This window comes from Talpa occidentalis, unplaced genomic scaffold, assembly GCF_014898055.3.
Source record: "Talpa occidentalis isolate TD23 unplaced genomic scaffold, MPIMG_talOcc4v2.1 talOcc4.9, whole genome shotgun sequence".
Taxonomy (NCBI): Eukaryota; Metazoa; Chordata; class Mammalia; order Eulipotyphla; family Talpidae; genus Talpa; species Talpa occidentalis.
Genome location: NW_023605305.1, coordinates 57,703,091 through 57,717,988, shown reverse-complemented (window position 1 = coordinate 57,717,988; position 14,898 = coordinate 57,703,091). Strand labels below are relative to the sequence as shown.

The 14,898-nt window shown below is 38.3% G+C and overlaps 1 protein-coding gene across 2 annotated transcripts in view; it reads left to right on the top strand.

The window, feature by feature from the left end:
• RAVER2 (ribonucleoprotein, PTB binding 2) overlaps positions 1-14,898 on the top strand; it is a 71,911-nt gene that overhangs the window by 17,724 nt on the left and 39,289 nt on the right. For both annotated transcript variants that reach the window (XM_037498878.2, XM_037498877.2), the window contains exons 2-3: positions 11,785-11,851; positions 12,851-13,320. In XM_037498878.2, coding sequence (XP_037354775.1) covers positions 11,785-11,851; positions 12,851-13,320 — 537 coding nt within the window. The remainder of the gene's footprint in view (positions 1-11,784; positions 11,852-12,850; positions 13,321-14,898) is intronic.

Genomic DNA, 14,898 nt, shown 5'->3' with positions numbered 1-14,898 from the left:
ATCCTTTCAATGTATTGTGAATTTGGTTTGCTAGTATTTCATTAAGGATTTTTTTTTAATCTATATTTATCAGAGATACTGGTCTGTTTTCTTTTTTTGTGATGTCCTTGTTAGGTTTTAGTATCAGTGTAATGTTGGCCTAATAAAATTAGTTGGGAAGCATTTTCTTCTCCAATTTTTTGGGAATGTTTGAGGAAGATAAGTATTAGGTTTTCTTTGAAAGTTTGGTAAAATTGACCAGTGAGGTTGTCGAGTCTTGGACTTTGGTTTTATAGGAGACTTTTTTTTTTTAAGATTTATTTATTTATTTATACATACAAGCACTGGGTACAGTCAGAAGCGCGGGAGGGTGAGAGAATTCACCAGAGCCAGAGCGGGGAGCAGAGCAGGCAGAAGGATCGAGGTACACTGCAGAGGGGAGCAGCGGGCGGCAGGAGAGGTCTGCGCACCATGTGGGACCCTCCTCTGGTGGCCGGGGAGCAGCCTGGGATCGAACCGGTGCTGCAGAGTCTGTGGGCGGCTTCACAACCCAGCGCTCAACCTCTGCGCCACCGGGGAGGCCCCTACAGGAGACTTTTTTTTAAAGAGTTATTTATTTCTGCATACAAGAGTTGGAGTACAGGCCAGAGATGCGGAGTGGGGTGTGTGTGAGAAGATTCACCAGAGACAGTGGGGAGCAGAACAGGCAGATCTACTGAAATACACTGCTAAGAGGAGCAGCGGGCAAGTCAGGAGAGGTCTGCTGCACCATGTGGGTTAGTTGGCCGACTGGTGATCCAACTTGTGCTGTGCTGCAGTGGTTGTATAGCTTCACTTTACTCCTTGTGCCAGCAGGGATGCTTTTTAAGACACTTTTTTTTTTTGTGGTACCCTCCCTGGTGACTGGGATTCGAACTAGTGCTGCAGAGGCTGCAGGCAGCCTTGCAACCCAGCACTCAACCGCTGCACCACCAGGGGAGTTCCGAGACTTTTAATTACTGTTTCAGTCTCCTTACTAGTGATTGGTCTATTCATATTTTCTTTTTTTTTTTTTTTAATATTTATGCAAGCACTGGGTATAGTCAGAAGTGCGGGAGGGTGAGAGAATTCACCAGAGCCAGAGTGGGGAGCAGAACAGGCACACTGACGAAATACACTGCTGAGGGGAGCAGCGGGCAGCAGGAGAGGTCTGCACACCATGTGGGACCCTCACTGGCAGCCGGGGATGTACCGGCGCTGCAGAGGCTGTGGGCAGCTTCTCAGCCCAGCACTCAACCACTACGCCACCGGGGAGTACCTCTATTCATATTTTTATCCTGATTCAATCTTTGAGGTTGTATTATTCTAAAAATTTTCCCATTTTTTCTAAGTTATCTAGTATGTTGGCATATAGACAATCATAGTAATCTTTTATGATCCTTTATATTTCTGTGGTATCTTTGTAAGTTCTTTTTTGTTTCTGATTTTTTCTTCTTTTTTTTAAGATTTATTTATTTATTTATACAAGAACCGGGGTACAGGCCAGAATCGCGGGAGGGTGAGAGGATTCACCAGAGACAAAACAGGGAACAGAGCAGGCAGACTGACGAAATACACCGCTGAGGGGAGCAGCGGGCACAACAGGAGAGGTCTGCTTCGCCATGTGGGACCCTTGCCAGGATCGAACCCATGCTGCAGAGGCTGCGGGCAGCTTCATAGTGTGGACAGCTTCATAGTGTGGTGCTCAACCACCTGCGCCACCAGGAGAGGCCCATTGTTTCTGATTTTATTTAAACTTTGTCTTTTTTCTTAGTTTGTCTATTTTGTTTGTCTTCTCAAAGAAGTAGGTCTTGGTTTCATTAATCTTTTTTTATCTTTTATTTATTTTCACTCTAGTTTTTATTATTTATTTACCTCTATTGACTTTTGGCTTCATTTTGTTATTGTTCTAGAGTTCCTTTAAGTGTAAGGTTAGATTGTTGGAGATTTTTTTTTTTGTTACCTGATATGAGCTTGTAATGCTGCACTTGCTGTTATCCCACATCCTGGTAGAGCAGATCCTCATTTTCATTTGTTTCTCTCTCTGTGTGTGTGTGTGTGTATGTGTTTAATTTCCTTGGTGACCTGATAGTTGTTCAATAGTGTGTTGTCACCACATATTTGTCATTTTCCAGCTTTCTTATTGTGGATTCCTAGTGTCATGCATGCCATTGTGATTAGAAGAGATGCTTGATATGATTTCAGTCCCCCTAAATTTATTGAGAATTGTTTTGTTTCCCAACATATGGTCTATCCTTGAAAATGTTCCATGTGCACTTGAGAAGGACGTGTATTCTACTGCTTTGCATGGAATGTTCTGTATATATCTATTTAAGTCCCATCTGGTCTAATGTGTCACTTATGGGTGTTGTTTATCTTGTTGATTTTCTGTCTTCATGATCTATCCATTTATCTAAGTGGGGTGTTAAATCCTGTACTTTACTATGTTGCTGTTAATTTCCCCCATTAGGTGTGTTAATGTTTGCCCTATATATTTTGAAGCTTCTAAGTCGAGTGTGTATATACTAGGTATGTTTTTTTTGCTGGATTGACCCGCTTATCATTATGTAATAACTGCCTTTGCCTCTTGTTATCTTTTTTGGCTGGAAGGCTCATTTTGTCTGATACATGTATTGCAGTTTCTGCTTCCTTTGAGTTACCATTTGTTTGAAGTGTCTTTTTTTGATCCCTTGCTTTGAGGCTATTTTTGTCTTTAGGGCTCTGATGAGTCTCCTGGAGGCATCATATAGTTGGAACTTGTTTTTTAATCCTTCCAGCACTCTGAGCCTTTTGATTGGTAAATTCAGTCCATTTACATTTAGGGTGACTATTGATATATGCCACTTTACAGCTGCCATTTCACATTTGTTTTTGGTTGTTCCATATCTTTTTTCTTGTGTTTCTATCGGCCATATTACCCAAGTGTTTTCTATGGTGTTTTTCTTAGTTTATTCCTTTTTTATGCTGTGTGTCTCTGCTCCAAATTTTTGTTTTTGGTTACTATGAGGTTGCTAACACCTTTATTATTAGGTAAAGCTTTGTCTTGGTTCTAATCCAGCAACTGGTAATAGAAACCTATCTTTTGTTTTCCAGTAGGTGGCAGGATAACATAAGTTTTGGGTTTCTCCTACCTGAGTTGCTTCTGACTATTTTCAGTAGTCTTTCTACCTGCCAGTGCCTCTGGTGCCCTGCTCCTGCAGGTATCTCTTTGGTGTTGGCCCCAGTGGTTGCCAGGTTTATGGACTCCTGCCACAGTGGGGATGGGTGGGAGTGGAGCTGGGCTCCAGGCAGTCACTGCTGCAAATACTTGGCAGTCACTGCTGCAGACTGGTTCCTGTGCACTGTCTCTGCTGCTGCCTTCTAATTGGGCCCTGGGCCTGAGTCCCAGTCCCACAATGGCAGCCAATTGGGTAAAGCGTCTGCTGTGGGAGGGAAAGGGATGGTATCCTGCCACTGCTGCTCACCTCTCTGGGGTCCTTGCCTCTGTCATGAGCCCCACCACTACTGTTAGTTCGCGCAGCCAAGTGTATGGACTCTTATGCTATTCTTATCTTCCCTTCTCCAGGACATGAGTTGGGTGCCCTGACTCAGCTGCTTCTGTGAGTCCAAACCCACTTACCCTCAGATACACATATGTGTATCACTGCATCCTGCTGTGATGAGCAGAGGACCCTTTCCTGAGTTAGGCACGTCTCACTATTTGTAGACTGAAGGGGAGAGGTAAAGGGAGCACCCATGTCACTCGGATGCTGACATCACTCTTCCTACACTATCCTTTAAAAGCAGAGGGTTTTTCTGGGCTAATAGCAGAGGGAGAAGTCAGAATTGAAGAACAGGACTTATGCACTGCTGCTCAGTTTGAAGATGGAGTGGGCCATGTGCAAGGACTGCTGAACATTCTAGGAGCTGAAGGTGGGCCCACCTGACAGCCAGAAGAGCACAGGGACTTCAGTCCTGCCACCACAAGGAACTGTATTCTGCTGACAACCTTACTGAGCCAGAGCCCAGCCTCCTCAACACCTAGGTTAGGAGTTTGAGAGACTCTCAGCAGTTGTGCCACCTGCACTTAATAAGACTTACAGACCTGAGGGCTGCCCCTGGTGGCGCAGCAGTGAGCTCTGGGCTGCGAAGCTGCCCGCAGCCTCTGCAGCACCCGTTCCATCCCTATCCCCAGCCCCAGCCGCCAGAGGAGGATCCCACATGGCGCGCAGACCTCTCCTGCCGCCCGCTGCTCCCTTCAGCAGTGTGTTTCATCAGTCTGCCTGTTCATCCTCCCGTGCTTCTGACTGTACCCAGTGCTTGTATAAATTAATAAATAAATCTTTTTTTTTTTTAAAAAAAAAAGACTTACAGACCTGAAAGATAATAAACAGATATTGTTTTAGGCAGTTTAATTTGTGGTAGTTTGCCACATAGCAATAGAAAACTAACACAGTTGTATATCCAGGTGGTATTTGAAGAGAAAACATCTTATTTTGGACAGAGGTGAAAAGATTTTGATTAATGTATGGGGAGACAGTTGGGAGGGACAGTTACCTAAATCACCTGTAGATTAAAGTGCTCTTCCACTAACATTTATAAGCAAAACTGCTTAAGCAGAACCTCTTCTAATAATAATAACTAAACTGAAATACTTAAATATTTTCTTTCAAGGAAGCGAATTATGTATTAGGTAAGTGTAAAGAACAAAATGTATTCATTTTTTGAGCACTTTCAGCATTAATTGGTTTGTGTTAAGATTGTAAAATAATCTTAGGGAAAAAATATGCTGCATTGGAGTTGATAAAGGCAATCTGTGGAAACAAGTATTCACACAGTCAACAAGTATTGAAGGCTTGCTGTTTGCTAGATATTGGAGTCCTGTTTATGTATAAGGCAGACACAGTATTTGTCATGGTTTAAGCCTACTGTCTAATGAAGATAGAGTTTGATAAGAAATTAAAATATGGATGATATATGCTGTGTTGTGATGGGAAAAATAAAAAATGCTTTGGAAGCACAAGGGAAAAATAACCTTATTCACACTTGGGAGATTAAGAAAGACTAGAGAAACTTAGACCCAGTGTGGACTTTTAGTGAGTCCTGACCCGCGACGGTGAAGGAAATCAGACATGGGGGACTGTTATGTCCAGCATGCAGCAAATCTTTATTGTCTTAGTGCTTATTATATACTATTTTAATTGTAGCAGGTGTAACATCAAAGTATACCACATAATGATAACACGTATGAATGATTAGTCTATTTTCTTACTATTATTTATTTACTTCAGACAGTAGGATACCAGGCGGTTAGTTCTCACACACATAATCTTATCGCCTCCTAGCCTGAGCCTGGGAAGTTCGCTCATTATTTTGTTGTTGTCAATCTGTGGAGATGTACGCAGTTCACTTCCAGGCTCTCAACACCAAGTCCTGTCAACCAGAGGTTTTCCTCCGAGACACATGTGTTTTCACATGCCTTAGGGACTCAGGTCAAGGCCCTTCTGCTTACTGCGCAGGGTCTCTCCATTTTGTTATTCTCAGACTGTGGAGATGTAGAAGCCCGACTCCACGCAGGTCACTTTCCAGGCTCTCAACACCAAGTCCTGTCACTCAGAGGTTTTCCTCCGAGACACATGTGTTTTCACATGCCTTAGAGACTCGGGTCAAGGCCCTTCTGCTTACTACGCAGGGTGGCTGCCTCCAACAACCCAGGGAGAGAGATGGCAGGTAGGGAAAAAGAGGAAAGAAAGAGGTGCGGAATATTAATGGTTATAGGATCAAGATGTACCAAGCCTTAAAGGCAAGAAAAACCATGGCCAAAAGCTAGTTCACTGTGGCTAAGGCATAGAAAATGAGAGGGACAGTGGTTCAGTCTAACGCTGGCACATTAAATGTGACCAGGTGATTGTTAGCCATGTTGGGGGGGTTGACTTTAAAGAAAATGAGAGCCCATCAGAATATTTCAACAAGGAGTGATGCCATTAGATTTCTGGCTGTCCAAAAGTAAAATTAAGTTTTTGTTTGTATCTCCCAAACTTTGTCTTTATCCTCATCCCAATTCTAACATTAGGAAGTCAGTGATGCAGTAAACTTTAGGAATATGATGGGAATGAGTATTTTATACATTTTATTTTTGTATTGGTGATACTCAAAATACAACATAGTAGAGCAGCTCATTGTGCTTGCCCTAGAGTCTATCAATCTGGGTTTGAATCCCAGATTCATCACCTATTGTCTATGTAAGTCACTTCACTTCTCTATACCCCAATATCCTCATCTTTAAAACCTGGATAATGAAACCAGGCTTTAATATTCAGCTTATTGATTTGTTAAGATGAAATGATTAAATGAGATAATGTCTATAAAGTACCTGGGATTAAATAAGCACTCAGTAAATTATACCACTAATAAAAAAGCTAAACGTTTATTAGTTGTTTTTAGGCCAAGTCAGAATGATCCCCTGGCGTTCAAATGAAACTTCCAGCAAAACAGCTGCATTTGAAAGCAGTTAAAATTTTAGGTGAGTTCAAATGAACACCACATTTACTCAACAAATATCATAAAAAGATGGTCTGTAATACGCCCTGTGTTGGGCCAAAAAAAAGTACCTCATGAGGAACATCCATATACAATCCCAGGCTGATGATAGACTGCATAGGTTTGGAAATGAGGTGAAAAGTTGAGAACTTGGTGGTCACTGGCATGAAAATGGGACTGAAGTCATCTCAGTTGATAAATGAAAAAGCATTTAACAAAATTAACACCCATACATAATAAAAAGTCATAGGAAGTAGGAATAAATGAGAACTTAAACTCAAAGATTATCTAGAACAAAACAAAAACTGTGAAATATTGAAACCTTTCCCTCTGAGATTAGGTTAATATTAGAATCACCTCTATTTAAGATTGCTATGGAAGTGATACCTACCAAAATATGGTTAAATACATAATGTATGAGGATTGAAAAGAAAAATGTAAAACTGTCTATTTGCAGACAGCATGGTTGTATATATGAAAAATAAAGAATCTACAAGTAGGCTACTAGAATTAAGTGAATTTAGCAAGATTGACAAATACAGGGTCAACCTGTGAACATCACTTACAGTAGCATTTGGAAAATTAAATTGAAATTCAGTCATATTTTTAAAAATCAATTTATATTAGGTATATTAGCATTTGGAAAATAAAAGACTCAATCATATTAGAAAATAAATTTATAGTAACACCAGAAATACCAAATATACTTTAATAAATTATATACAAAAATTTACAGTGAAGACTATAAATATTTCTGACATGAATTTAAGAGGACCTAAATATGCCAAAGAGCATTCCGTGTTTATGGATTGGAAGACTCATTTTTTTAGATGTCAGTTCATCCCAAAATGTCCTGTAGTTTAAACATAATCCCAGTTAAAATTCTACTAGGCTTTTTTCATAGGAAAACTGATAAGTGCCCTCAAATTAAATGGAAATGCAGAGGATCTAGTGTAGCCAAGACAGTCTTAAAATAGAAAATTGCTTGAGGGCTAACATTATAGATGTGAACAGATGTATTGTAATATTTGTACAAGGATCAGACAAATAGAATAGAGTCCAGAAATTAACCCATTTGTAATATGATTGTTCAGTGAGAGAAATGATGGTATTTTTAATAAATGATGCTAGGGCACTTGGATATTCATACAGAAAAAGTTTAACCTTTACCCCTTCTAACATGACTTACAGATTTTTTTAAGATGGACCATAATCTAAACATAAGTAAGAGAATAGACTTTTTCCAGAAGAAAAGATAGGGTAATGTTTTTATTACCTTGGGTAGGTAAATAATTCAAAAAATAGGACACAAAAAGCATTAACTGGAAAAGAAAATTTCATTAAGATCAATGTCTTTCTATTCAAACAACATTAATAAGTAATTAGGTAAACCACAAGCTATGTGAAGATACTTGCAAAATCTATAACTGACAAAGGACTAATATCCAGAATTTATAAAGAAATTCTACAAGTTAATAAAAAGATAACCCAGTTTTTAAAATAGGCAAAAGATTACAACTGGCATTTTACAAAAAGAATATCCAAATGATCAATAAGCAAATGGAAAAGAATTTAATATCATTACTCATTAGGAAAATGCAAATTAAGACCATAAATATTACTGTCCTTTCACCAGGATGGCTAATGTCAAAACAAGGGTGTTGGCTGGAAAGTAGAACAGTTGGAACTCATACTCTGCTGATGGATGTGCAAAGTGGTTTAAAAATTTTGGGAAGTTGGGCCTCCCTGGTGTTGCAGGGGTTAAGTCTCAGCACTATGAAGCTACTGGCAGCCTGTGCAGCACAAGTTCAACCCCGAGCCAGGAAGCTACCCACATGGCGCAGCAGACCTCTTCTGTCTTGCCCGCTGCTCCCCTCAGCATTGTATTTCAGTAGATCTGCCTGTTCTGTTCCCCACTCTGCAGCAGACCTCTCCTGTCTTGCCTGCTGCTCCCCTCAGCATTGTATTTCAGTAGATCTGCTTGTTCTGTTCCCCACTCTATCTCTGCCACATGGAACAGAGTTTATTTTAGAGGCCTAGTCTTGAGTATAAAAAGCAAGACACAAAAGATTAAAAATAGCATAATATCATTTTTATAACGCTCAGAAACAAGTAAAATAAAACAGTTTGGGAGTGCATATCCTGAAGAGCTCCAGCAATGGTGAGAAGTGGCATGTGGGCTAGTGGGAGTTGGGGGTGGGGGGCTGGAACAGGGCTGCTGATTTTCTAGTTATGTTCCCTGGTGAGTGCTTGGATACTTGTTATTATGTATTACTCCTCATAACTTAATATGTGTTGGATTTCTTTTTAAAATGAAAGTAAATCTGCAAAGGGTCTAGAAGACAGTGTGATTCAAGTTTAAAACTAAGGCTGGGTTTCATTTAGGAAGAGGTGCAGACTGGTTGGAACAAATGGTTATTTAACTTTTGGGAGGAGTGCTATTGAATAACTGCTTTGAATTGTGAAAGCTATTGATCCTCTCCCCAGCAAACATTTAATATATGCACAACTTTTCATTTAATTCCAGAGAATCATAGTGAATCTGGTCTGGAAATAGGTTACTAAATCAATCTAATATAAATGTTGATGAATTCATCTTACTCTAAGAAATTTGTAAGTAACATTTCCAGTAAGAGGACAAAGGTGTTACTTTGTTAAAATTAGCTTGTAAGTTAATAGAAATGTCATAAAACAAGATTAGTACATGGAGATGTAATTTTAGTCCTTTTGGTTCTGTGTGTTAGAACACAGTAGAATTTTGGCAAATGGTTTAGATTCTTTCAGACTTTAATTTTTTTTATTTGGCCAACTTACCAGCTCAAATTGAGGGGTGACCCACTTTAGCCTGGGTCAAAACAACCAGGACATGGAGAAAAATAATTGGTTTTTTCTTTGCAGGAAGCTTTGTAAGGTTTCCCAGTCTGTTGGGACTGTATCCCACAGCTTATAATAGAAAAGCTATGATTAGAAATAAGGGTTTTTTTGTTTTTTTTTTTTTTAAAAAAAAAACAACAAAATGTCTTAAGTTGCCAAATGCATTGTTGAATACTCTCTCAGGAAATTCTCTCAGTGGAGTGAAAAACATAGCATGTCATTTGTTTATAGATACTTGATTATGTGAAGAGCAGTATCATCTTTTCTTTATCTGGCGTGTGGCAGCTGTTAGATGAGAGATTACTGTCTGTGCAACTAGAAACCTGCACTGGATCCCTTCGGACGAAACTGCATCACCCTCTGTATAAAGTATTAAATTGGCCAAGTGGCAAGATGTACATGTTAAACTGTTGAGGGACTTAGATTTTTACAGTGAAGAATGCAGTACATGTTTTTTTTTTTTAAATAAATTTTATTTTTATATTCCCCATACAATTGCAACCCCCTTATTTTGACCCCAATCCCTCTCCTCCCCGCCCCCTACCCCCCATAGAGTGTCTCTGTTTCATAGTTTTTTGTTGATTTTTACTTTCTTATAGTTATTCATTTTCCTGGTCCCTTATTTAAAGTTTCTAGATTCCTGCTATGAGTGAGACCATCCGGTATTTTTCTTTTTCTTTCTGGCTTATTTCGCAGTACATGTTTTTTAAGTCTAAGAACACTTTGACACTTTCAGGATGAAAAATTACCAGAGTAATAGGTGAACCAAGTTGTTTACTGATCATATTTCTATATAATTGCTTTACTGAAGTACTTTACAAAATTGGTATTTTAAACATTTCCAATATTGACTTACTAATAAGGAAATCATCAACCATTCTTTAGGTGATAATCTTTTTTTCACTGACCATTACGTATTTATAGTTTTCCTATTATATTACTCTCCTCTCCCCCCAACCCTTGCACTGGGTAGGGAGGGAAAATATTTCTCAACTTTGGACTGTCACCTTATTTTCGATTTCCACATGCTCACTTAGGTGGCACTAGTGGCATTTTTGTAACTATTGTTGGCAGTGTCCTTGAAACTATTGTTGGCAGTGTGGCATAGAGGTTAACAGTATGGCCCTTGGAACCAGACCAGTTGGTGAGTATCCACTCAGCAAATTACCAGGTATATGACTTTGGCAACTTACTTGATTTTGCTCTTTCCTGATTTCCAATAAAATGGGTGAATTCAGTGCCCCTGTACTAAGTAAAAGCTAAGTAAATGTTAACTATAATGACAATGAAAATTATTATTGAATTAATCAGTTTAGATAGTGAGCTTAACATGCTAACGCTTGTGTGTGTTCAGTTCATTCATCTGCAGCTTAAAACAGGTTGACTCTCAGTCTCCATTCTGGGGTCAGAATGTCACCTATTTCATAGCTCATATCCTTTAAAAAGTATAATAACTACACTGGGGGATTATGAGTAAATTTCAAGTTGACAAAGCAGTTGTTATAGTCACTGTAATGTATATTTGAATGCATAGCATATGCAGAGCAGTTCACGAAATACATGAAGTTCAGTTCCTGCACTGAAACATAGTTAACAGACAGAATTAAGGGGATAGAGAGAAAATATGCTCTTTCAGGCCTCCAGGTGGATGGAAGTTATGAGAGCTGAAGAAAAAAGTTCAAACTGGGTTACTTATAGGAGAACAAACCAGATAGTCAGTTTAGACATATTGGGGAGCTAAGGAGAAATAAACCGAACTGCATGTCATACCTTGGTGGTGGTTACTTGTTTTCGTACCCTGGGATCTCTTAAGTTAGTTGTGCAACGTACATTTATTCTGCATGCGGGTAATGCAGGCATTTACAGTGCAATCAAATAAAATATATAGCAGACAAAGAGAAATAAGTTTATTGCTTCTGTAAGAGGCATAAAAATATTAACATTGATAGCATGGAGGTGGGAAAGGTCATGTCTTGTGGAAAAGATTTAGAAAACACTAGATGGGAGAAGATTTGAGCTGGGATTTCAAAGGATCATGTGATCTCTGAAGTCTGGGTGCTTTCATGGCGTGTCTGCCCCATGCTGGGTCGAGGTGTTGGTGTGAGCAGAGTAAGGACTGTATGTGCCACACTCATGAGAACGTATATTAATTTGACAGGACAGGAACATGGGCTCTACTCCTATATGTAGATTATTGTATTGGGAGATGTATTTGGACAGGTCCCTGGCTACCATATCTTGTGGGATTTGAATGCTTTTAATTTAAATAAGTAATGGGGATCCATAGAAAATATTTCATGTGGAGTATGGTGGTAGTGGTGATAGACTAATGTAGCTGGAGTATTTACTAACTGCATTTATATGTTTACTGAATTCATGTTTTGTCTCTTTCAGGAAGTTCATGATTTATTACAGGACTATGAGTTAAAGTATTGTTATGTGGACAGAAATAAACGAACAGGTATGATTTTAGTTCTTAGCATCTGATTTCATTTTGATTCTACATATCATAAAACAACAAAGCTTAGTATATTCATGCTTAAGCAAATCTCTGAAATGCTTAAGCATTAAATCATAGAAAATTTACTCATATAATTTATTTTCTGAAGTAATGTTAGTATCTTAAATTTTAATCAAATAAATTAATAGAGTGTTACTGGAGCCTTATTTTTTATAGCTATAATGAATGTTCTAATGTGTTATAATGAATGTTCCTGGTAGTCTTGGTATTCTTCCATTTTAATAATCAATATTGCTGTGTGATTCGACTTTTAGCTGGGAAAATTGCTTACTTTTGCTGCATATTAGTTTTATATCTGTGATATCAGAGGGCCAAACTAGATTATTTTCTTTGTGAAAATGTGCTGCGTAAATGTCTCGAAACATCTTTTTGAGATGATAAAAAAAATCGAGAAAAGTACGGAGGGAGATAGAACCACTATGTACACAGACACCAACTCTCAGATTTTTTTTTTTAAATTTATGACCTTGGAAAGAAATGGGAAGCACTATAGAAGAGAATCAGTGACTTCTTTCCCCTAATAACTGAATGTTTAAATTTGCTGCATTATGTTATCTACGTTCTGTCATAAAACATCTTACACACACATATGTATACCAAGTCACTGACTTCAAATGTATTTCTTTTTTTTTTTTACTTTTAATTATTACTTTATTTGACTATATTTTATTACTCTATACAATTACCTCACCTAATTTGGTCAAAATGCATTCTATTTTTTTATAATAAATTTTATTTTTATATTCCCCATACAATTGCAACCCCCTTATTTTGACCCCAATCCCTCCCCTCCCGCCCCCTACCCCCCATAGAGTGTCTCTGGTTCATAGTTTTTGTTAATCAAAATCAATCAAAATCAAATGTATTTCTTACATAGTCATAGTCAAAGTTTGAAAGCACTAACCTAGAAAATTCTTAAATCATTTTTTTGTCTTCCAGCTTTTGTTACCTTATTGAATGGGGAACAAGCCCAGAATGCAATTCAAATGTTTCATCAATATTCTTTTCGTGGAAAAGACTTAATAGTCCAACTCCAGCCAACAGATGCTTTGCTGTGTATTACCAATTTGCCTACTTCTTTCACATTAGAAGAGTTTGAAGAACTTGTTCGTGCTTATGGAAATATCGAGCGATGTTTCCTGGTCTATAGTGAGGTTACTGGCCATTCCAAAGGCTATGGATTTGTAGAATACATGAAAAAGGACTTTGCTGCAAAGGCTAGATTGGAGCTATTGGGTAAACAGTTGGGAGCATCAGCTCTCTTTGCGCAATGGATGGATGTTAATCTGTTGGCTGCAGAGCTCATTCATTCTAAGTGCCTTTGTATAGATAAACTTCCTAGTGACTACAGGGATTCAGAGGAGCTGTTGCAGTTTTTTTCCAGTATCCATAAGCCTGTGTTTTGCCAGGTATGTATTTTTAAGATATCATTTGAATGTCTAAAAATATCTGTATATGTATCTCTTCTACATGCACTCACATATTATACCTTTGTGAACATCACAGTGCATAATCTAATTATATCTGCTTCAGTCTGTAATGAAGACTAATGGCATGGTAAATGTTCAGTTTCTTTTGTTGGTAGGCTAGACTGTAATGTTACATAGTTAAGTGTGTCTTAGCAAATCCATCACTTGTTTATTCCATCCATTCAATGAACCATTTATCCATTGATTTATTCATTATCCAAGTTTTATCTTCACCTTCTTTGTGCTGGACACTGAAATTGCTAAATGTCAGAAATGTAGAAAACAGAAAGATACTCTCAATACCTGACAGTTTTGCAAATGAGACTGACAGTTAATTATAAATCCTGTGTGAAGAGGGACATAATAGAAGATAGAAAGGTATCTTGAAATTTTAAAAGAATGTATAATTCTCTCTTACTGGGGACACGGTGAAACATATAGAGAAGGTACTGAAAGCTACTGACAGTACTGCTAAGAATTTTCAAGTACTTCATCATAGTAAAATTATACTTTAAATAGACAAAAATATATATTATTTATAGCTCTGTTACAGGTTTTAAATAGCAAACAATAAACTTGCCCTTGATTTCTTCCTTTTCTCTCCACTTGTCCCATGCTCCTCTTTAATCATCCATTTGTTGAGTCTCTACTATCACCTTAAAAATTTGAAGTGTAATTATTCATATATATTTAAGATCATTGCTGCCACCTTACTTTTTCTTTCATTTCTGCCTTTCCAATCTCAATGTAATAAACACCAAAGAAACCATTCAATAACTTTATAATCAGAAAATTTTGTGACAGTTCATTTACCAGATATTTGCTGTTACTGAAAATTACGAGTATACTATTTTTGAATAATAAGAATTGCAGCATCTGTGGCCATACAGATTTCTTTGTATCTAGAGTTGAGGCCTTAGAAGCAAATGTCAGAAGAGAAGCCATTTATCACAAATTTTATTTGAATTGTGAATCTCAGAGTTGGAGGGGACTTGAGAGGTTATCTAGTCCAGCTTTCCATCTGGTAGAAAAGAACTTTGTTACAATATTTGTGAGTGACCATTTAGCTCTGTTAAAATATTTTAAAATGATGGAAAATTGACTAGATCACAAGTCAGACCATTACATATTTGAGCAAGTTTCACACTGAAATGTTTTTCTCTAAGTCGACCTAAAATGATTTTGTCATGTGAAAGCCTTATTAAAAAGGAATTATAGTATAGAGCAACGAAAGTTATCATAATGAACTAGGTATAATAGAAATGTTTTAAAAAGTTTTCAAAAGATAATAAAACAGCTTTACGATGGGGCCTCCCCGGTGGCGCAGCGGTGGAGCGCTGGGTTGCGAAGCTGCCCGCGGCCTCTGCGGTGCCGGTTCAATCCCCGGCTGCTCCCCGGCCACCGGAGAAGGGTCCCACATGGCGCGCAGACCTCTCCTGCCGCCCGCTGCTCCCCTCAGCAGTGTACTTCGGTCCTTCTGCCTGCTCTGCTCCCGGCTCTGGCTCTGGTGAATTCTCT